Here is a 24,199-nt window from a genome sequence, read left to right as displayed (position 1 = left end):
GGCAGTTCACACCTTGTATTAACCTCTTGGTGGACAGGGTTTATGTAAGAGTAAATAGTCAAAATGCTTTGTAGAAATGCATTGAGATTTTTTTCACTCAGACCATATTCTTCAGGAGTTCAGGATGTATTTCATTTGCACAAAAATATATATTTAAATAATATATAAAAAAACTGTAATAATATATAATAATAAAGTTGGGATCAGTATGATTTTTTAAAGAAATTAATACTTTTATTATTTAAAGACAGTAAATCGATCAATGTTTTATATTAAGATTTTTTTTTTTACTGGATTCCAATTAAATTTCACAGTACTTAAGGTCTTAATGTACATGCCAGGGAGGGTTGATTTAACTTTAAATTTTAATTTGGGTTAAATATCAAAAATATGTTAGCGCAAGTTAGTGTTGTAGTACTCGAGACCACTTTTTGATGGTCTCGGTCTCGTCTCGGACTCGACCGCGGTCTTGGATATTGAGGACTCTGGATTTTTTTTCAAGACCAGTCAAGACCTAGCCTGGCAAGCCAGACCGATCAAGATGTTAGGTCTGGGAACTCACAATTGGCCTACCTCAATCCTAGGGGCGGGATAAACAGTTGTCCTTCAAATTCCATCTGCACGCAATAGGACAGCGCTACAACCAACCAGAGCAACGGACGGCTGTGGCTGAGTCCCATGAGTTTTCCCACCAGCGGATAGTTGATAGGCCTATATTAAACTCTTGCCGTATCCGGTCGTCAAAACTCCGAACACATCTTCCTTTTTTTAAAGGGGTGGGTTACTGCTTTTTTTCTTTGCATGATTGTGTTTATGGGGTGCAATACAACATGTCTAAGTGTGTGTGTTTTTTTTTAAAACCCTTTTTTCTCATAAATTTCACCTTTGTTGTAAGCCGCTTTCTCCTCTGTCATTTGAACGACCGGTTGACTTCCTGGTTCTATGAAACCACTCCCTCAGAAACAGGCAATGGGCTCAGATTGGTTAGTTGGGCCGGTGTGTTGTAATTGGCTAAACTGTGTAGTGCACATAGTCCGGAAACTTAACGCCCATTACCTTTACGGGCGAAAGCTGCATGTGCTCCGGTCAAATGTAAATAGTGTCAATAGCCTATACTACTGCCGTATCAGTTTGAGCCAGAATCAGACCGAGCCAGAATCAGACCCAGAAAGTGGTACTGAAGAGAGTCAAGCAGAACCTCCCCGCGGCTCTTACAAAACGTTTCTGAATGGTACATTTTATTATTATTATTCTGTTCTTTTCTATTCTACTATTATTATATAAGAATTTCGATATGCTGTTACTTGAAAATGCTACTGCTGCGTATAGCTTTTGAGATACGGTTTTCTCCTGATTAAACATTTCTGAATAAATGACAAGTTATTGTTTTATCGATATAATGAACAACCGTTTATCTATTCACAAAACTTAGTTTACTCAGTGTGTCGTTTTCTTTAGGTGTACACGTTTGTCTTACACACACAAAATAGCATCAAACTAACTGGCTACTATAAACAAACAGTGTTGGTATTGGTTAAGGTTCTTGATCAAATCGAAAAATTACGTCATAAAGTATATATGGAAAATACATTTACAAAATTAGTACATAATTACAAATTCAGGTCCAAAATATTTGTACGCATTTGTCATAGACACACGAAATAGCATAACTAAGTGGCTACTAAAGCCAGCGCTGGAATTTGTTTACGTCCTTGATAAAACTAAAACATTACGTCTGAAATTATACATGCAAATACATTTAAAATTATTAAGTCTTACTTACAGGTTGTGGCCCAACAACTGCTGCCTCTGGTTTTAAAGTTGGAACTGCTTCATGTTTTAGTAAGTTTGTTGTTGAATCCGGCATTGAATTCGTGGAGATTCTGAAAGCTGTCTTCCGTAAAATTTGCAGAACAGAGCTAAATAACGATTGTAATTTTCAGGAACATAATCAAACATAAATTGTAGCCATTGTTGACGAACTACAGCGTCTGTAGGAAGCCCGAACACAGAAGACCTGACAGCTGGGTGAAAATAACACATTTGACGTCATGGCTACTGCTCTCCACTATAACTCTTCCTCTTCGACAAAGCAGCAGAAATATGGCCATGCCCCTTTTTTTGCATATTCCGGAGGGAGGGTTGATTATGGGTTAGTTATGTATATAACCCGGGAGTATCTCGTTGTAGTCCCATTCGAGTCGTTTTTGTAGGCATTAAACTTTCTGATTTTTAAAAGATGATATCTCTGATTACGTTGAACTTCCAGTGCAGCAACTTTGCAGATACTGTTCATGCACCAACAGCAACATTACATCGCAATCAACCACCCCTTTAAGAATGACTTAAGTGACGTTCTCTTAACTCCAAGTCATCCAGAGTCGCGGCCAAAGCCGATTCGAAAGACCGCTGTTCGCCAGCAGCATCTTCTTTGTTTTCAAGTAGCATATCACCGAAATCACGCGGAATCGTCACAACTCTGCCGTCATTTTGTTAATCCCGCCCACCAACTCTATACACGATGTGATTGGCCTGACCAGAGTTTGGTTTTTCCAGCTCGAATGCCAACGGTTGCTAGACCACACTTTGCTGCAAAATATTTTTTGCTGCCGCTAGGGTGCGTCTAGATTTCTAGGCTAGTCAAGACCATAACTGTGGAAATATCACTAAATTGCCAGTATATTGTCTAATTTTCTTGTTAATATCCTTGCTTTTATTGGATGTGAAACGTACTGATTCAAATCCAAGCAATAACGTGACTCATTGCTAATTATGTATTTTTACAACCGCTGTCACCCATCCCCGCCCCCTTTCACTCTCACTCCCAAGAAAGTGAGCTGTGGTTGTCTGGGAGTGGGAGAAGATGTCTGCAAAATTTTCAGTAATACAATTCGGCTACAAAAACGTATAAACGTATAAAAACTTATAAAAGCTGACACATTAATTCAAAAGCAAACTTTAAACTGTAAAAGAGATTTTAAAAAAACTTGTGTCTTTAGTTCTTACTGTCGATGATTGTTTCTGAGCATCTACATTTTACATAGACTTACTGTATTCATATTCAGCTTTACTTTTAATGCAGTGGAAAACCCTGGGTGAATGTTTAGATGTTGCTGTATAGATTTACTTTAAAGTTAACGTTTACTAAACTTACAAATTACAATGTGACAGTAAAGACATTTATAATTTATGTTTACATAAATGCTGTTCTTCTGACCTTTTCATTCATCAAAATATACTGATGTTTTTTTTTCACATATTCAAAATATTAAGCAGCGCAACTGTTTTCAACATTGATAATAATAAGAAATGTTTTTCGAGCAGCATATCAGCATATTAGAATGATTTCTGAAGAATCATGTGACACTGAAGATAAGAGTAATGATGCTGAAAATTCAGCTTTGATCACAGGAATAAATAATATTTTAAAATAAATTAAAATAGAAAAGATATTTTAAATTGTAAATAATATTTCGCAATATCACTGTTTTTATTGTATTTGTGATCAAATAAATGCAGTCTTGGTGAGTAGAAGAGCCTTCTTTAAAAATTGTATGCATATATATATATTTAATATAATATATGGCACTTTATTTTCTCACAAGTGGAGAACAGTGACCTCTCTTTCCTGAGCTCTGTTGAATGAATCATCCGAGATGGATGTTAATACCAGTCAGGGGCGCCGAACTGGGGGGATAAAGGGTACCGAGTACCCAGGGCCCGAGGCAGGGGGGGGGCCCTAAGAAGTTGCCGGGGAGGGGGCCCTTTGAAGTCGCCGAGCTTAAGTCAAAAGTCCGTCAACTCAACCCCGTTGGAGAAGTCGCCGAGCTTAAATCGCCGAGCTCAAGTCAAAAGTCCGTCCGTCTGCTCATAAGTTTACATATGCCTTGAGGAATCTGCAATTCCAGTTTGATTTTGTCTTATATTTTTCATGTATTATATTTTTATTTAGTACAAAAACAGAAAAAATATTATGATATCACTTTTTTATTTTAATGGAAAACACATTACAGACTCTGCAAGGCATATGTAAATGTATGAGCAGAACTGTACAGAGAAAGAAGGAAATATCTTAACCATGACCCTGTAAATATGAGAAAAACCTGGGTCGTGTGTACTGAGTGACTGGCTTCGATCTGAAGGCTTTCTCCACTTGTGCTGCTCTGCTCTCTGTATAAATGCATGGAGCCGGGGTGTTGCATATCTCTCAGCCTGACAGCTGATCTGCTGGCCCCTGTGCCAGTTTAATATGTGGGTTCTCTCTGCTGGGACCGCCATGCTTCGGCTCTGCTCTGTGTGCAATCTCTCTCTCTCTCATTCCTGTACTGAGAGGAAGATAGATGCAGATTGAAAGAGGTAGAGAGAGAAACTAGGCCTCATCCATCATTTCATTAGACAGCAATGTGGTGGCCATGATAAAACTCGCAGCTTCGGTGGATTGGTTCCACGGGCTGAGAACCCTTAACAGGTTCAGATGCAGGAAATTACTGCTGCCTCCTCAAGATACAGACTACAAGAAACTCAAGAAAAAAGAGAGACGCAGCATGTGTGCTTGTTAGAGAGCGAATGGAAGCTGCGAGGAGCTCTTCTGTGAACTGTGAGCCCTTCCCTTAGTGCACTACATTTATATAGCATTCTAGACCAGGGGGTTTCAAACTAGGGTCCAGGGCTAGGGGTTGCGTTAATTGAATATGGCAATGCTACTGTATTTTGTTTTGCCGGAATAGATCTGCTACGCATGCTGGGTTGTAAACATGTAAGATATGCTGATGCTGCATGAATAGATAAATCCTGTGGAAGGTGGAGGGGTTCAGAGGAACTCTGATAGTGCGTTGCAAGACCAGCTTACAGCAAACACCGGACCAATTTAAAGGTTGAGCAAGCAATCTAATTGGAGGCAGAATCAGCTTGTGGCCAAATAGCTTGTGTCATAATACGCTTATTTCACGCAGCCGTTATTTTGAAATCGAAAGCGAGGCTCCGGTGGGAAGAACCCCGGAAGTAAAGATAAACAACAATGCCTTGGACTACCAACCTGAAGCTGCTGCCGCGATTTACACTATTGGATGTTAATATCCAATATAGGATATGTAGATATAGTTCGTTCCTGCTTATTTTTTAACTTTCTGAAAAAAAAAGGTTTCTAAATGATTTTCACTGTATATAGTCTAAAGTATGAAAGAAATGTATGTACATTTTTTGATTTACTATTTTCTACATTAAACACAACAATACGCCATTGCATTCGCGACTCTCCTATGATTAAAGGCGACATTTCCGGTTTTCTTCCCACCGGAGCCTCGCTTTCGATTTCAAAATAACGGCTACGTGAAATAAGCGTATTGTGAGATTGCTTGTAAATTACATGACAAGAGCCTATAAAATCTCTATTTTATTTCACATATGGTTTAATTACCTCCTAAAGTTAGAAGTATGTGATACTGCCGATGTCATTATTATTATAGCTGTGTTGTGGACTTCCTCTATTCTCATAGAATTAGAACGATTAGAACTTTATAGTTATGGTTATAGTTATCGTCCTTGGGGGTTTTAGCCCCAGAAAATTGTCTAAAAAGGACCACTGATCAGTTTAAAGTATCAAAAATGTCCATAGCACAAGCAGTGCAGGATGAGTTACCCAACACATTTTAACACTTAGGGTTAGATGATTTGAAGAACCCTAACTATCCTAGTGAGTACAGTATAGCTTTAATATCAGTCCAACATTCAGCGTTTACTTCATTACCGTTCTGTCACGTCTCTTTGCAATCACTTAAGCTTTTAACAACTTGAGTGAGCATGACTTCCTCCACACCGTGCTCTTCCAGCACATTTGTCGCTGTCCAACCACTGTAGCCCAGGGTAGAACTAATAACTCAGCCTGTCAACAGCACACTCGTGCACATGGGGATCTAGGACAGAGAGAAGCTCTATTAGTTAGTGTGAGTCTTTTTTATTTTAAGGCATCAAGGAATCCTAAAGTGATGATGAAAAAGTGTGGATGGATATAGCCTACCATGAAATCATGATAATCAAAGAGCAAATTGTAGCTGAACAAAGAAAATAGAACATGACCACCTTCAGTCATGATGACACGTAACTGTCACATGTCTGTCCTGTCTTGTTATGCACATGGGTGTTTTGTTATTTTGAGCCATGTGCTCTTGTCATTGTTTAATCCCTCCCCCTTGTTATCTGATTATTGGTTTAATTGCTCCACCTGTCTGTCTCGTTACCCTCCTTTGTTTGCCTCCCTATTTAGTCTTCCTGTGTTTGCTGTCCTGTGCTCGTTCGTTGTATTTGTTACATATGTTGTTGCGTTTAGTTCCGTGCCTGTCTTGCCCTGCCTTGTTTGTTTCTGGATTTAGTTAGTATGATCATGGTTTTCTTTTGTTGATTTGTTTATTATATGTTTAGTCTTTATTAAAATACTTATTCACTCTGCACCTGAGTCCACGGATTTATTCCCACTACCCACCGTGACAGAACGAACGAGCCACATGTGGATTCAGGGGAGTGAACTTTGTCCTGCGGAGAGGGAGAATGGGATCTCCCTCTTCAAATACTTGTCTACGTGCGCGCAGAGGAATGAGGAGATCAGGACAGCCGGTGATCAGTTGGGAGGAGGTGAGACCAGGACTGTGACTGGCAGTCATGTTAAGACCCCTGCTGACTCTCGGCGATTTGAGGGAACTCGGTTGGCCAGGTTCTCGGGAACTCGCGGAGGCCGTAGGGGAGGAGGTGATAGACGAACTTCATCAGTGGTCCCTGTTCCGGTGGTCCCGAGTCCGGTGGTCCCGAGTCTGGTGGTCCCGAGTCCGGTGTTCCGGAGAAGGAGGAGACACGTCCCGTCTGCCCAGTCAGATACTGTTCAGGTCACGTCTGCCCAGTCAGAGAGTGTTCACATCACGTCTGCCCAGTCAGAGAGTGTTCACGTCACGTCTGCCCAGTCAGAGACTGTTCACGTTCCGTCTGTCCAGTCAGAGACTGTTCACGTTCCGTCTGCCTTCCTGGACCTGGCCTATCTGGAGCGTCTGGCTCGGATCCTGGAAATGCCCGTGTCTGCTGTTCCAGAGCCGGAGCCAGTGTCTGCTGTTCCAGAGCCGGAACCAGTGTCTGCTGTTCCAGAACCAGAGCCAGAGCCAGTGCCTGTTCCAGAGCCGGAGCCAGTGTCTGCTGTTCCAGAGCCGGAGCCGGTGTCTGCTGTACCTGAGCCGTAGTCAGCATCTGTTCCTGAACCAGTGTTTGTTTCTGTGTTTATGTCTGTTCTTGTGGCTGTTTCAGTTTTGGTGTCTGTTCCTGAGCCGGTGTCTGTTCCTGAGCCGGTGTCTGTTCCTGAGCCAGTGCCGGTGTCTGTTCCTGAGCCAGTGCCAGTGTCTGTTCCAGAGCCGGAGCCAGTGTCTGTTCCAGAGCCGGAGCCAGTGTCTGTTCCAGAGCCGGAGCCAGTGTCTGTTCCAGAGCCGGAGCCAGTGTCTGTTCCTGAGCCGGTGTCTGTTCCTGAGCCGGTGTCTGTTCCTGAGCCGGTGTCTGTTCCTGAGCCGGTGTCTGTTCCTGAGCCGGTGTCTGTTCCTGAGCCGGTGTCTGTTCCTGAGCCGGTGTCTGTTCCTGAGCCGGTGTCTGTTCCTGAGCCGGTGTCTGTTCCTGAGCCGGTGTCTGTTCCTGAGCCGGTGTCTGTTCCTGAGCCGGTGTCTGTTCCTGAGCCGGTGTCTGTTCCTGAGCCGGTGTCTGTTCCTGAGCCCTGGCCGCCCGAGGGGTCTTCACCGCCCTGGCCGCCCGAGGGGTCGTCACCGCCCTGGCCGCCCGAGGGGTCGTCACCGCCCTGGCCGCCCGAGGGGTCGTCTCCGCCCTGGCCGCCCGAGGGGTCGTCTCCGCCCTGGCCGTCCGAGGGGTCGTCTCCGCCCTGGCCGCCCGAGGGGTCGTCTCCGCCCTGGCCGCCCGAGGGGTCGTCTCCGCCCTGGCCGCCCGAGGGGTCGTCTCCGCCCTGGCCGCCCGAGGGGTCGTCTGCTTCGCCCTGGCCGCCCGATGGACTGTCTGCTTCGCCCTGGCCGCCCGATGGACTGTCTGCTTCGCCCTGGCCGCCCGATGGACTGTCTGCTTCGCCCTGGCCGCCCGATGGACTGTCTGCTTCGCCCTGGCCGCCCGATGGACTGTCTGCTTCGCCCTGGCCGCCCGATGGACTGTCTGCTTCGCCCTGGCCGCCCGATGGACTGTCTGCTTCGCCCTGGCCGCCCGTTGGACTGTCTGCTTCGCCCTGGCCGCCCGTTGGACTGTCTGCTTCGCCCTGGCCGCCCGATGGACTGTCTGCTTCGCCCTGGCCGCCCGATGGACTGTCTGCTTCGCCCTGGCCCCCGGCTAAACCATCACCCCCTGTTTCTGTTCCCTTTCATGGACCTGGCCCCCCATCCCTCCCCCTGATCCTCCACCATTCCACCTCCCTCCTGAACTCTTGTGTTGTGTGTTTTGCCCTGGTCTGTCTCTCCTGTTTCCCCCCTGGCCTGTCCCTCCTGTACCACCCGGGTCGGATGGAGTGTCTGGTAGCCGCTCCGTAGGGAGGGGGTTATGTCACATGTCTGTCCTGTCTTGTTATGCACATGGGTGTTTTGTTATTTTGAGCCATGTGCTCTTGTCATTGTTTAATCCCTCCCCCTTGTTATCTGATTATTGGTTTAATTGCTCCACCTGTCTGTCTCGTTACCCTCCTTTGTTTGCCTCCCTATTTAGTCTTCCTGTGTTTGCTGTCCTGTGCTCGTTCGTTGTATTTGTTACATATGTTGTTGCGTTTAGTTCCGTGCCTGTCTTGCCCTGCCTTGTTTGTTTCTGGATTTAGTTAGTATGATCATGGTTTTCTTTTGTTGATTTGTTTATTTTATGTTTAGTCTTTATTAAAATACTTATTCACTCTGCACCTGAGTCCACGGATTTATTCCCACTACCCACCGTGACAGTAACCCTTATGTAACTGTAATGGGCAATGTAGCTCGAGAATAACCAAGTATGCTTGAGCATTCTGTCCTTTTTCTAGTGACATCACATCCTGTTTTTCGTTTGTTTAGATATCCTTGGTCTATGTTGCACTCATATTTCAGTCGAACCGCGCCAGAGTTAGTTTGGAAATGGTGGGTCTCGGCCCGCTTGTTTGGTGAAGCACCAAGGTTCAGATGACAGAGTTAATTTTAATCTAGCCAAACTTGCCAAGTGTGAACACAGCCTAGGAGGGACAAAGATATTCACTTTTTGCTGAGTTTCATTTAATTTCTTCTCCGTCAAAAGCATGATGGCAGTAACAGCACAATCACGACTGCTGCCTGACAACATCCAGACAGCCAGCTTTGAAACATGGAGACGAGGCAAAGAGAATAACAAAAGTTTCACCATAAAACATCAGGATCTGAAGCATGGAGACAAATACAGAGACCATGACAGGGACCTAAGAACATACCTCCATTATGCAGCACAGAAAACATGAGAGAGTATTTTCAAAAGAACTATGGAGGCAGTAACCAAGAAGATCAGGTTTTGCTGATTCAATAGTGAGGAATGTATTGAATGTAAAATGTATCAAGGAACACAGACAGCATGTCTAACACCTGACATTAGGGATGCACCGATACCACTTTTTAAGGGTCGAGTACGAGTACCGATATTTTTTTCCTGGTACTCGCCGATACCGATACCGATGCCTGTTGTACTGGGGGGTTTTCTCGTTTTATGTGGCAATTTTCTAAGAACAACACAATGAGACTAATGAACAAATCAGCATCTTTATTTTCAACAACTTAAATAAACTTAAAAAAATAAATCATTCTTATTGAGCTTATCACAAATTTTCAAAGCCCAAATTTCACAGTGTCCAATAACCTCCAAAGGGCAAAACCAAGGACATAATGAATGTAATTTTTACCTGCCTGTCACAAAGTTGTCAAAGTTCTAAAGAAATCACAGACAACAAGACAATCAAATTTGTCATAAAGTGCCAAAGAAATCACAGAACAAATGTTTAACATAACACTGAGTAACAATGTAATCACAGCCGAAAGTGTAAAGTGAAATATTAGAGTGTACTATTAAATCTAGCAACACTATAACTGCAGGAAGAGTGCTCATAAGAATTAAGAAATATAAGCTAAGGATATACGTGAGGTATCGGTCTTTGGTATCGGGGTATTTTTACGAGTACGAGTACAAGTACATGAGCTTGGTATCGGGCCCGATACCGATACTGGTATCGGTATCGGTGCATCCCTACCTGACATCAAAACACTGACTTTAGAACTTATAAACATTGACATTTTCATGCTTAAAGCTAGACCCTTTAAGCCAAACCTATATTTCATTCAAGGTACAAATTTTAATCAGTTCATGCATTCCTTGGGAACCGAACCCATGACCTTGATGTTGCTAGCATGCTCTGTTATTTGAGTAACAGAAACACTACTTTTATCCTCATGTAAATTCAGACATGCACTTAATGGTGTATGCTTATCAAGCCTACTTGTTTTACAGTTAGGGATGGGTCACAATGTTTAACTCGTTGGCTAATAAATTATCAGTCCGAATGAGGCTCATTGTCTCATTGTGTTTTTTCGAGTGTCCCACCATAAGTGTTGCATTTCTAAGATGGCAGGTCATAAAATCAACAACAATACAAAATATGCATCAAGACCCCTTTCAGTTTAGTTCAATTTGTCTATTTGTTTTAAAATGCTAGAATGTGTCTTACTCTTACATAAGATGAACCCAAAACCAGTCAAACTGTACAGGGATTATTTAAGAGCAATTAGCTGACTAATTGTTCAGGCCACCTACAAAAAACTGATTTTGAAAAGAAAAGTTGTTTTTGCACATCGCTAAAGAAATGTTAGCATTCCAGAGGGTGACATTATTTGTTATAAGAGGGTTATACACAGTGCTGCAAGAATTACTTAATTTTGTAAGCCAAAAACTGTTAAACACAGACCTTATTTCAGGCATTTAACCAAAAACCCATTAACTTCATGACAATGGAGCCAAAAGTGCAAAATTCCGACTCAAAACTGGGCTTTAGGACTCATACCTGTAGCACTAAGTTGTTCAGTTAGCTAGCTATAAACATGTCTAAGAAAGTTTGGTAACACTTTATTGTACAGTGTCCTTGTTACAAGTGTTACTTGCTGTAGTAATAACAGTAAATTATGCATGATTACAAGCAATTAACCATAAATCAAATACTAATCCTAACCCTATAGTAAGTACATGCAGTTAATAAATATTACTCAGTACTTAATAGTATAATTACACTGTAACAAGGACACCTTACAATAAGGTGTAACCAAAAGTTGACAGATAGCTGACCTGAATGAGAAAAACGACTGTAGAAGAAGACTGTAGTGTAAAACACCCCTTGTGGCAATGCTGAGAATACAGCACATACTTGCACTGCATTATTACATACGCGTTGATTTCAATGATGCATGAAATCAAGTGTGCGTAGCTAGAATGTCTGAGACCTAAGACCAAAAACATTGACATTTGTATGCATTCATGTAGCACAGAGTATGCTTTGTGCTTTAGGACAGCTAGAGCTACTACACTTATCAAACAAAGAATGACGAGAACAAACCAGTTCATACGTAAATCGAATCAGTTACAGTAGTTGGTTTAACCATTTAACATTCGCATCACTTCTTTGGAAAACTGCAGTACCATTAGTTACAAAAAACCATCAAATTGTCATGCTGTGAACCTAAACACAAGCCCCATGAGCCTTAGCTATCTACAGAGAAAGGGGGCACTGGGCAAGCTGAGAAACATGTGTGTGCGTGTGTATATGGGAAATATGTGACGGGAGTCTTAAAATAAATGGAATAATCTGCACACCAATGAGTCGAGGCAGGACATTATGAAAAAGTACTGTATTCATGTCTTGATGGCCGAGTGGGCACAACACTTAACATGGGACCACCCAAACCTAACAGAGAGGCAGCCACCCATGCATGACAACAGCCTCTGTCAGCAAATCTGTGTGAAGGAGAGAGAACGAGAGATGGATCTCTTCTTTGAGTGATAATCCAGTGCTAATAGCATGAAAAACTAATGTGATTGAACCAGTAAAGCATCTCAGTGTAGAAAATAACTTGACATAAATGACATTTCCTACCAATGTACCAGCAAATTTGCAAGCTTGATTGCTTATTTTTAGGGGTCTAAGCACAGAAGGTGCAGGAACCCTATTGAATTTGTACTGTTTTGCCTACTATTCTGAGAGTGAGACCGTAAATTGCAGAGATCTCAACTTGGTGGAATGGTCCCAGTCCCAATGGTCCCAGTCATGGGGGGCTATGACTCAGCCACCTCACACACATGCATCAGACAATAGGTGGCGCTGTAAGTACATCTGCATTTTAAGGGATAGAATCAAAGTTATTTTCCTCTGAATCCTTGGGATTCATTAATAAAAAATTAAACTTTCCCCTGAATCCTTCGGTTCCCTCAAATTACATTTGCACACCACTTTTAGTTTTTTAGGGGAAAAAACTACTTTTTCGAACTCGCCCTAGGTTGTTTGTCCGATTTGTACAAAATTGAGATTATATTGAGATACTCTTAACAAAAAGATATTAAAAAAATTATACTAAATTTAATGGTTTTGGAGATATAGGCTGAAATATTTGTTAGTATGGTACATAATAACTAACTGTATATCTATTGAATGCAATGTTCAAACTCTGCAAAACTTGGTATACATGGACAACAGGGCATTCTGAAAAACATGCCAAATTTCAAGAATATCTGATGCCTGTAAGGATAACAGCAATTTCTAAAATATCAAAGATCTATATCAATGACAGATAATGGATGCAATGCTAATGGTGCCCACCAGAGGGTAAATAACTTGTATAGAATCAGTGTATTCAATAGCTTAAAATGTTTGTTTTTTTAAAACACAAAGAATTGTTTTGCAGAACTAATATAGTTTTGCCTGATTTTTTGCCTGAATTTTAATATCTGTTTAAAAACAAATCTGATCTCCAAAATGATTATAGATTATTAAATGTTATCTTACTATTTATATCATAATGAAATTGAAACCATATTTGTCAAGTTGTCAGTTGTGACTGAATATATTGCAAGTTGTCTCTTTTAATTCATTGAATAATTATTTCATAAAGAGTCCATAAAATCTCACATTATATTAGAAAAATACATGGCAGTTGTATTACTGTATTGTCTATAGACATGTGCCGGTATTCGGTAATGCGATAAATCGCGGTAATGAATATGCACGATATTGTTATTGCGGGGACTTCGAAATACCGTGAAAAATAATAGATCCGAATTTAGATTTTTAGAACGCGCATCAGCTTATTTTCCATCAACCGCTTAAAAAAACAATGCGTATATGCTGCGCAAAACACGTGCGCACTTTGATGTAAACAATCCCCACATCACATGTATAAGCACTGTGTGAATGCAGTGTGCACTCTAGTCTAATGTAAACAATCCTCACATGGAAAAGAAGCACGGCGGAAGGAGGAACGCTGCCGACTATTTATCCCCCGCATGGCTGCCAACTCTCATGCATTCAGCAGCTTGAGACTCACGCAATTGACACTTTCACACGGTCTCGCGCCACACATCCATTTTCTCACCCAGAGAAAAATCGCGGAGCAAAGAGGACACTGACACCGACAGACTAGACAGAGCAGGTTACTTTTGATATGAAAAAAATATCAGCTCTCAGGTTTTATAACGAAATTCAGACAATAAATACTGTTTTGGTGCTTGTAAATGACGTGACAGATCGCGCGCCTCAGATCAAGTAAACAGATCATCTGTTACTTTTTATTAAAGATACAGTACAACCCACCGAAAGGTATACGTACTTTCGATCAATCAGTGTTTTTCAACCACGGAAAGAGGTCAATAACACTGCAGGAGAACAATTATGTCACAGAACGTTACATTTACCTCAGGAAAGCCATTTAATGTTAGTTGACTATAAGAAAATAGCTATAGAGAGAAGTATTTTGCTAAATATGTGCACTATATTACATATTTTAATATATGTTTATTTGTCATTATATAATTGTTATTATAATGAAAATTACGGCATATTACATTTTTATATTTATATTATTATTATATTTATATTGTATGCATTATATTTAATTTCTCTCTGTATGTTTACAGCATTATTTGAGATATATTTTTTCTTGAGAAAAATTTAAATGCAGGCTATCTACTGTAGCCTACCTAATATTTATCCAAATGAGTCAATATTGAATCAAGATTGAAATTAAATCCAAGAATTTAATTGAAATCATGAAAATTGTGTTAAGCAATAATACAAACAGTAGCCTCAGTAACTGTACCATGTAAACATTATAACATGTTGTCACTAAAAAATAAAATTAATGTTTTGACAATCACAATTACACATTGTGATGCAAGTTTTTTTTAGATACCCCCAATCCGTCTGTTTCTCTTGTGCAATTAAAATATCGTGATAATACCGTATACCGTGATAAAAGCTCAATCAATTAATCGCAGCATGAAAATTTGATACCGGCACATGCCTAATTGTCTACATGATCTGTTGGTGCTTTGACCCAAAATAATAATAATTTATTTCATAATCCTTTTTAACTGAGCTTTTTTTTTTTTTAAAGACAAAAATCCAAACCCCAAACTTCAGCTTCAGAAGTCGATCAAACACTCAAAAGTCAATTCTAAAAGTAGAACAGAGCCACAGTGTTTACGCTCTTGGGGAGTCAGTCTACCAATGGTTTATTTACAGTTGTCTCAGCACTTTAAACTGGGAGAAGAGAAAGTATTTTAACACTGAAAACATTATTATGCAAATCAACTTTAAAAATGAGCATTTTATAGCTTACGGAGAAACAATCAAACTCTTCATCTCCAAAACAACAAAGATGGCAAGGCTAACAATGCTCATAAATAAATGATTCAGCAGTCAGAGTTGTGTACACTCAGTTATGTATGTACTGAAGCATTTAGCAGAAGCCACGCACACATCACTGCCAAAAAATACTCCCAAATCCATTCCTTTCTTTCCCTCTGTAATACCTTGCATATGGGCAGAACAATCTTTATCCTCCGCCCTTCATATTCCACTAGAAAAATCAAAGAAATGCAATTTATTAATATCTCCTTTCAAATGCTAATGTTTCATCCATACATAAATCATAAGACACAAGGTTGCTTGTGCTTCAGAGAAAACAGAGAGAGAGAGAGAGAGAGAGAGAGAGAGAGAGAGAGAGAGAGAGAGAGAGAGAGAGCTTTAGGGTATTAAGGGAACAAGAGGAAGACTTCTGTGTTCTGTATGATCTGAAATGGAAAAGGTCTAAACAAAGCAACACGGAAGCTGAACTACATTTCTATGGACTATGTACTGTACATGTCTGTCTGGGAAAAATGAAATAAAATTATTAATTTATTAAATTATTCATGTATTAATTTAAATGTAATACTTTGAAAATGTATTTTTAGGGCTAGGGTGGGATGTAGTGCATTAGATTAAAGGGATACTTCACCGCTGGCAAAATGGGCTTTCAAAAAAAACGTCTCGGTTACGTATGTAACCCTCGTTCCCTGAAGGAGGCAACGGAGACGTAGGGACGAGGGAGCGGCTGGAGGGAACAGCTGCATCGCCTCGTTCGCCAGTAGACAGCGAAGTGCGCAGACAAGATAGGAGCACTGCTCAACACTTAGGTGTGACTAAATCCCAAATTTTTGGAGCATATTTGCTCAACACCTAGGTGTGATGAATATCACTGAGCTTGGGCGGAAGCCGAGGAAAAAGGAATCGCAAGCCGAGTCTGATGGTATAGTTTGGGGCCATCTGGACCGGTTGGGAAGCTTTTTTTTGATGCAGTGCGGAGCTCATCTACGAGCGCACAGTCTGGGCTACCCACATAACGCCATGGCACGCAAAGAGGAGGCGGCTTACCCACAGGCTTTGTAAGCTCTGCCCGTCGGAACAGAAGAGAACTCACAGGCCTTAGGGGGGAGAGGAGGATCCTCCGTCCAAAAGGCAGCGGCCGCCGGACACAGGTCCACCTGTGTCGTACAGACCGCTCCACTGGAGGGATAGCCTCTTAACCCACCACCGCTCCTCCGTCAAGGATAGTGAGGGGGGAGGAGCTACTCAGGCCATTTCTGGCAGAGAAAGGTGCCGTCCATGACCTGGTAAGTTCTCCATGCACTTTGGGAAAGAAAGGCACTGGGGGGGCGAGCTGAGAATCAGCGCGGCCCGCTCCAAGATACCAATCATCCAACCGAGACTGTTCGAAACACGGTGGAGGATTCCACTCAAGCCCGACAGCCTCGGCGGGCATTAAACCCGTGATGCAAACACTGTGACCGTCAGAGGGGGACAGGGAACGACCACATCCAGAAACGCACGGATGGAACGACATCTTGAAAAAGACGCAAACGCACCCGTGTTGCTCTTTCAGGAAATTGGGACCCGTCACCAGTGCCGGAGCACACAGGGGAATGACCGCTGCAACACTGAACAGTAGGGATGTAACGATTCACTCGCAACCGGTTGAAAATCGATAAAATTGTGTGACGATTCAAGTCGGTTGAAATTTTAAACGAATCGCGATACACGTTTTAAACAGCAGGGCGCGTTTACTGAAGAGCCTAACGTTACTGTGAAGTTGTGAACCTCGCTTTACAGGCACAATAGCAGCGAGCACACACTGGCGCGAAGCCAGCGAGTGTTTTCACTTCATTCATAGAACTTGAGGTTGTGTGAGCACTCAACTTCCACAGGATTGAACTGAAAACACTCGGTTTGCTCCGCTCGCGCCACGCCAGTGTGTGTCATAGACTGGTGTGCTCGCGCTGTCAAACACATGGCGACGGCAAGCGTAGATGTTGACTCATTCAAATCGGAGGTGTGGAGGCATTTTGACTTTCCGTAGACTAATAATAATCACCACCGTGAGAAGCACCAGTCACCTCTGTTTTCATGTAAAAGTCATTAATATGACAAGTGCCAGAGCCACGGAGATCACAAGGTGCATCAGTGTTTCCTTGGCAACCAGGAATCTGGTTTATCTCTGTCTGAATGTGTTCTGTTTTTTACTTTTTTACTCTTACTAGTGTAATGATACAAATTATAACAAAATTAGCATCTTGCCTTTATTACAATGTAAAACCCCTGTCAATGTGGTAGGCCCTACTAATTTTACACAGTCTTTTACATAGCGAAGGTACCAGTGTCCTCTTGACCAGACAGAAAGACTGAGTTGAAACAAGCTTGAAGGGAATTTTTTAGGCCCCGTTGCCCCTGGTACCAGGGGCGTCCGTTTTAAACAGTTTTATTATTTGACAAATATATTTAAAAATAAAAAGAAATGTGCAGCATTTTGTTTCAGAAATAATAAAAAGGACACTTTTTCATTTATAATTTGCCTTAAATCTCATTTGTTATAAAAATTGTGAGAAAATCGTATCGTGAAACCAGTATCGTGAATCGTATCGCATCGTGAGATGAGTGAATCGTTACATCCCTACTGAACAGTGAACTGAAACAGTTAAGCACTCACTTCTTTGCCATCTAACCAACAGTCAACAAACACAAAAAATATGCTGTTAAAACAGCAGTTGAGAGCTCAGAAGCTCGCGATCACCGCTGCACTAGCGCTGTAGAACCACCAGCACTGGGAGAGTCTTTCAGAAGAACACCGACACACACGCTCGCAACACTCTTCAGAGACATTGACATGAAGTCCGATCCGCTCCGAAACGAAAGACAACTAGTGCGTGCATCCACTTCCGTATTTATACCCGCGCTGCAGGGCGAAGTGTGAGAAGCATTTCACGTTCGTCAATGTGCATTGGCTCGTTTTAACAGTACTCAAAGATGACAGGCTCCCTAACCGTGATCCCAATCAGTCGACACGTCGACTACGTCGAACGTAAGCGACTGAAAGGGAATCCTTGGCTGCCTAAATAGTAGAAAGACAAAAAAAAATTTAAACTTCAATACACGTAGCACTGGGCATGTTGCCGTCCAAGGCCACTACCACCAGTCTACTAAGGATACGCTTCATCAGTCAAATACCGCCTTGTTTTAGTAGGAAATACGGCTTAGCAAACTTTTAGTCAAACTTTTAGGATGCAAAGAATCGTAACCTCAGAGAGAATGCATTAGAAAATCTGAAAAAACTCTGATTGTAGTAAACTCTGTTTGTTTTAGGCCAAACAGATGAGGGGGGAAAAACTGCCATTCTGTTTGTTTCGCCAATTTTAGTGATAAACCAATTATTGTTCTGTTGATCCATCCATTTGTGGCTGCTTTGTTGACAAATAAACATGATTTTCACATATGGAAGTGGTTTGAAATGCGATTCCAATCAGATTTTTACAGACGCGTCTCAGTCTTGACACTCTGGCTGCTCAAATCAGATTTCAAACTGTCTTTTGTGTAGAGAACGTCAAAACTAGAGACGAAAATGCCGGAAGTATTCATACGGTGTTCAAGCAAAGATTTCAGCATTTTCCTGTGTGACGGAGGAGTTCTGCATTGCAACTCGACAGAGCACTTTTTGAGAAAAAAACTGATTTGCCTGCAGTCTGAACATAGCTTTAATGTCCTAAGAAATTTGATCCTCTCTGAAAATCATTAAAAATTAACGAATTATTGACTAGAATACAAAAGGTCTAAATACCCCCTCATATAATTGAATATTGAGCAACACAACTTGAGTAAAAAGAAATCTAAAAAGAAGAACATCAGGACACAACCTCAATGAATGGGTGTTTTTGCCATTCCTTTTAGCATTTCATAATATCTGACACATTTCATATAACAACTTGTGTATTATTCTGTTCAATTAACAAAATGCACACAGAGCTGCCATTTTAGTTCACATGCATTTCACACATAAATCTCCATTATTTCAGGAGCTGTCAATATGAGCCGACTTTCCACATCCATCAAAATAAATCCACATTTCCCACTAATGTTTATTGAGGACAGTCCGATAAAGTCTGATAAACACATACTCATGTCAGGAAATCATGAGCCTCTATTGGCACAATGCCATTGCTTAAGTGATTGCTTTTTTTCAAGTGACCCCATTTTAGACACTGGCTAATTTGTAAAGGTTACAAGGTTGTAAACTGCAAAAGGAAATATCAACAGGCTGTGTAAAACTATGTTTTTATTCTTGCCAGTAGGACTGATCAGCATTTACTGGGATGGTCCCATTTCTACTCTTGCTTTATGGGCTTTGAATTATTGAAAATGACTGCTGCACTTTGCTGCTAAGAATAGATCTGTATATGTCAAATGAGCGAAAACTACCATGGTCCTCCACTGAGATAAGAAACGTTTGCCCTTTTATTTCCCATCATGAAGAGGGAATGTGCCAGAAGTCATCTATGCCATGTGATAATATATTTTAAGTTTGTATAGCACTATTCACAATCCATGTTGTTTCAATGAAACAGAATAAAGCAATATAATGGTGATTATTCAATTAAGGCACTTTTGACTACTTGCACTTCTGAAATCTTTTTAAATGAAACTTCTTCACACTCGTGTTTTGTCTCTTTAAAACATTCATTAAATGTCCTAGAAAAAATATCTGATCATGGACTTGAACAACCAACCAATAGCTATAATCTAGCTTGGAGTAATGTGGGATAATGTGTGGACTCTTGACACTCTGATGATACGACAATTTTATCACTTTTTGGAGAAAAACTTGGACTTTTGGCACATGATTTAAAAAAAGGTTACACTTTATTTAAGGTGGCATTGTTACATTGCATTTACTCAAATAAGTACTGAGTAATATTAATTAACTACATGGACTAACTATAGAGTTAGGGTTTGGTTTAGGGTCAGTTAGTTGTAATTATGCATAATTTACTGTTATTGCAAGTACATTTAGTAACGTGTAACTACGTCACCTTAAAATAAAGTGTTACCAAAAGAAAGCTAAAAGAAAATGACATTTCTGATGTTTAAACTGTCATAATACCAATATAGGGGTATATATAGGTTGAAATTTGCCAATTTATAACATTTTTTATAAATTAGAAAAAAAGATTAATGTATAACATTTCAAAAATTTAAAATTAGGTAAAAGACAAAGTAATAAAAACTTTGGTTACGCTTTTGCAGCGTTACAGTGTACTTATAGAATTAGGTACTGAGTAATATTAATTAACTACATGTTGTGTACTTACTATAGGGTTAGGATTAGGTTTTTTGGTTACACTTTATTTTAAGGTGTCATTGTTACAGTGTAATTATATATTTAAGTACTGAGTAATAATAATTAACTACATGTACTAGAGTTAGGGTAGGATTAGGATTTGGTTGAGGGTTAGTTCCATGTAATTATGCATAATTTACTGTTATTACTATGGTAAGTACATGTAACATATGTAACAAGGACACTGTAAAATAAAGTGTTACCGGGTTTTTTGCATTTAATTAAGCATAATGTATAGTTATTACTATAGTAACTACATGTAACGTGTAACAAGGACACTGTAAAATAAAGAGTTACCTAAACTTTATGTTTTAACCTATTCTTTAAAACTAAAAATGTCTTAATAGACGCATAATTTCTTTGAAATCAGCCTGGGACAGAAAAGTCCCCCGTGTGATTGTTGCTTCTTGTGCACGAGCCATAAACTGATGTTGAAGTAATTCTGCATGTCAGGCTGCGTTTGATTCAAAAGTTGCTGTATCCTCAACATTTATAGCGGATGTTTTAGGTTAATATTTTGCTCATATGTTAACCATATAGGCTATCCATATCCAGCCTACCTGCCAAGAACTTGAAGGAATCTCTTGAAATTTCCCCAGCCCGCCGAAGGTGTAACATCTGTACATATGATCCTGAGACTCGGAGCAGTGCCACAGGAGCCCGAAACTCACGGAGTCCTTGTTTTTCAGGTGGTCCTTCACTATCCATGCGGGAGAGATGAAACTGAAACTGCAAATCGCGACCAGGGAGGAGGACAGGAGCACCCAAAAACACCCGACACAGCTGAACATCCTCACGGCACCGTGGGGTAACGAGACCGGAGACAGATCGATTCCCAGCCCTTTCCAATTCCGATCAAACAGCGCGTGCATCTGGAGCGTGCTCACTCACTGTGTGACATCAGATGAGCACCAATCACATAAACACATGAGTTACCGATACGTTGCGATGCCACTGAGAGACAGATCAGATGCACCAGTGAACTAGTGTGCGTTCACAACTTTTCAGCTAAATGTAATTCCAGCACGATCCAGTTTAATACAGAAGATATTCCAGTAAATTCATCTGACTGAGAGGAGGCAGGTGGAGGACAAAAGACAACAGTCACACCCAGAGCTCAAGCACTCTGAGCAGCCACAGCAGGTGCTCGATCACTATGTAGTAAGATCTGAATCCTATCCGTTTGAATTAATCACAGCTGACATATAACCATCATCATCATATTCCTCTCGACACTGAGTCGCAGCTCACGCGCTGCAGGAGAGCACAAACTTACTGCGCTTACAAGCCTGTCACAGTCACATGGATGTGGGCGTCATCGCCACTTCGAAGGTGTTCAGACGAGCTTTTGATTCATGAAAATCTGAATCAAATACCTTTTTTGTTTTTTCCCCTAAAACCTGAAGTGTACAATAAACTCATGCCATCAGTTTTCGTGCCCTGCGTTTCGTTCGCCTGCCTAACTTCAACATCGCACCAATAAAGGCACATTATTAAATATAAGAAGACAAAGTATAATCCAGAAATCTAAACAATAATAAAAACAAGTATGATTCATATTTGAGCTATCGTATTAGGATTCTGAAGTAGCCCATTTCCAAAAAGTGTGAAAGCGTAGCGTCTTACACTGCCCTCTGGTGGTGATTTACGATGCCATGGACTTTTCCCTTGGAATATGATAATGGACACATGCACACTATTAAGCATCAGATAGAACAAAAACATCATGGACATTTGTTTCTAGTAATGCAAAGCACAATATATTTCAATGGCTAGAAATGGGGGGGGGGGGGCACTTTGTGCTGCTGACTTTGTGCTGCTGACTACTCGTTAACGCAAATATCTAATCAGCCAATCACATGGCAGCAACATGGTAAATACGATTTACAGAAGCAATCAAAATGGGTTGATTTAAAGAGATAGTTCACCCAAAAATTCTGTCATTAATTACTCACCCTCATGTTCCAAACCCTTAACACTTTGGTTCATTTTCGGAACACAAATTAAGATATTTGTAATGAAATCTGAGCGATTTCTGTCCCTCCATTGACAGCTACGCACTTTGATGTTTCAAAAAGTTTAAAGAGATCTTAAAACTAATCCATATGAATTGAGCGGTTTAGTCCATATTTTTTATGAGACACAATCACTTTATATAATGAAAGGATTGAATTTAGGCTTTCATTCACATATAAACATTCATCAACTCGCACATCAGTTGTGGTAAACGCATGTTCACTTGACGTGCGAGAACCAATGAGATTCTTGTGTTAAGCAGCAGTTTGAGCTTCTAATGAGGTTTGTTCTCGAGTGTCAAGCAGATTTAGTTGAGCCTCATTTTATGTTCACTGATCAATGTTTAAATGTAAATAAAAGCCTAAATTAAATCTGTTCATCATATAAAGCAATGGAGTCTCTTCAGAAAAATTGTTTAAAAATTTGTTTATGATCTCTTTGAACTTTATGAAGTGGACAGCCTAGCTGTCAATGGAGGGACAGAAAGCTCTCAGATTTCATCAAAAAGATCTTCATTTGTGAAGATGAATGAAAGTCTTACGGGTTTGGAACAACATAAGGGTAATTAATGACAGTTTTTTCATTTTTGGGTGAACTATCCCTTCAAGTGACTTTGAATGTAGAATGGTTGTTGGTGCCAGACAGGGTGGTCTGAGTATTTCCGAAACTGCTGATCTCCTGGGATTTTCAAGCACAACCATCTAAAGAGTTTACAGGGAATGGTAAGAAAAAGAGAAAATATCCAGTGAGCAGCAGTTCTGTTGGCGAAAATGCCTTGTTGATGCCAGAGATCAGAGGAGAATGGCCAGACTGGTTCGAGCTGATAGAAAGGCAACAGTAACTCAGATAACCACTCGTTACAACAGAGGTCAACATAAGAGTGTCTCTGAAAGCACAACACATCAAACTTTGAAGCAGATGTGCTACAGTAGAAGAACTCTGTTCAGCTCAGAACAGGAATCTGAGGCTACAGTTCCCATGGGCTCACCACAATTATACAACAGAAGATTGGAAAACGTTGTCTGGTCTGGTGAGTCTTGATTTCTTCTGCAACATTCAAATGGTAGGGTCAAAATTAAACATGAAAGCTTGGTTCCATTTAGGAATTTAAGGCCCCTTAGTACCAATTGAGCATCGTTTAAACGCCACAGTCTACCTGAGTATTGTTGCTGACCATGTCCATCCCTTTATGACCACAGCGTACCCATCTTCTGATGGCTACTTCCAGGAGGATAACACACCATGTCACAAAGCTCAAATCATCTCAAACTGGTTTCTTGAATATGACAATGAGTTTACTTTACTCAAATGGTCTCCACAGTCACCAGATCTCATTCCAATTGAGCACTTTTGGGATGTGCTGGAGCAGAGATTCACATCATGGATGTGCAGCCGACAAATCTGCAGCAACTGTGTGACATCATGTCAATGTGAACCAAAATCTATGAGGAATGTTTCCAGCTCCTTTTTAAATCTATTCCACTAAAGATTAGTGCAGTTCTGAAGGCAAAATGGGGTCTAACCCAGCACTAGCAAGGTGTACCTAATAAAGTGGCCAGTGAGTGTTTTTTAATGCTTTTTGCATTTTCTTTCAAATCCTTTATGATGGAACTAATATGAGATGGAAATCAAAACAATATTTCAATGCTTTTGCTGGCATTTAACCATCTACCTATAGGTCGATGAACTACCGTGCCAAAACACTAGCCAATGAGAAATTTTCTCTGTAAGCCCCGCCTACACAACTTAAATTCTGCTAAAGCACTAAATGCATGCTTTCTATTTATCTAAAATTTTGACTTTGGCGTAACTTTATTTTCTCTTAATTCATGTTTAACTGAGTTATGCTCAATATTGGGCACAAATCCAGTTTCATAGTGCATATCGGTATATCCTGCCTACGTAGGTAAAGACATAAACAAAAGACAAACACTGTGTCAAGG

At 40.8% G+C, this 24,199-nt stretch overlaps 1 protein-coding gene across 1 annotated transcript in view; it reads right to left on the bottom strand.

Moving 5' to 3' along the window:
• Nucleotides 1–21,506, bottom strand: part of lhfpl7 (LHFPL tetraspan subfamily member 7) — a 201,315-nt gene extending 179,809 nt beyond the window's left edge. The window contains exon 1 of the mRNA XM_077206609.1: nt 20,801–21,506. Coding sequence (XP_077062724.1) covers nt 20,801–21,112 — 312 coding nt within the window. The 5' untranslated portion in view covers nt 21,113–21,506. The remainder of the gene's footprint in view (nt 1–20,800) is intronic.
• Between the last annotated feature and the right edge of the window lie 2,693 nt (nt 21,507–24,199).

Source organism: Siphateles boraxobius, unplaced genomic scaffold (genome assembly GCF_051911475.1).
Source record: "Siphateles boraxobius isolate OS27281-9 unplaced genomic scaffold, OSU_SipBor_1 56, whole genome shotgun sequence".
In the NCBI taxonomy this organism is placed as follows: domain Eukaryota; kingdom Metazoa; phylum Chordata; class Actinopteri; order Cypriniformes; family Leuciscidae; genus Siphateles; species Siphateles boraxobius.
This window is presented reverse-complemented; position numbering and strand designations above follow the sequence as displayed.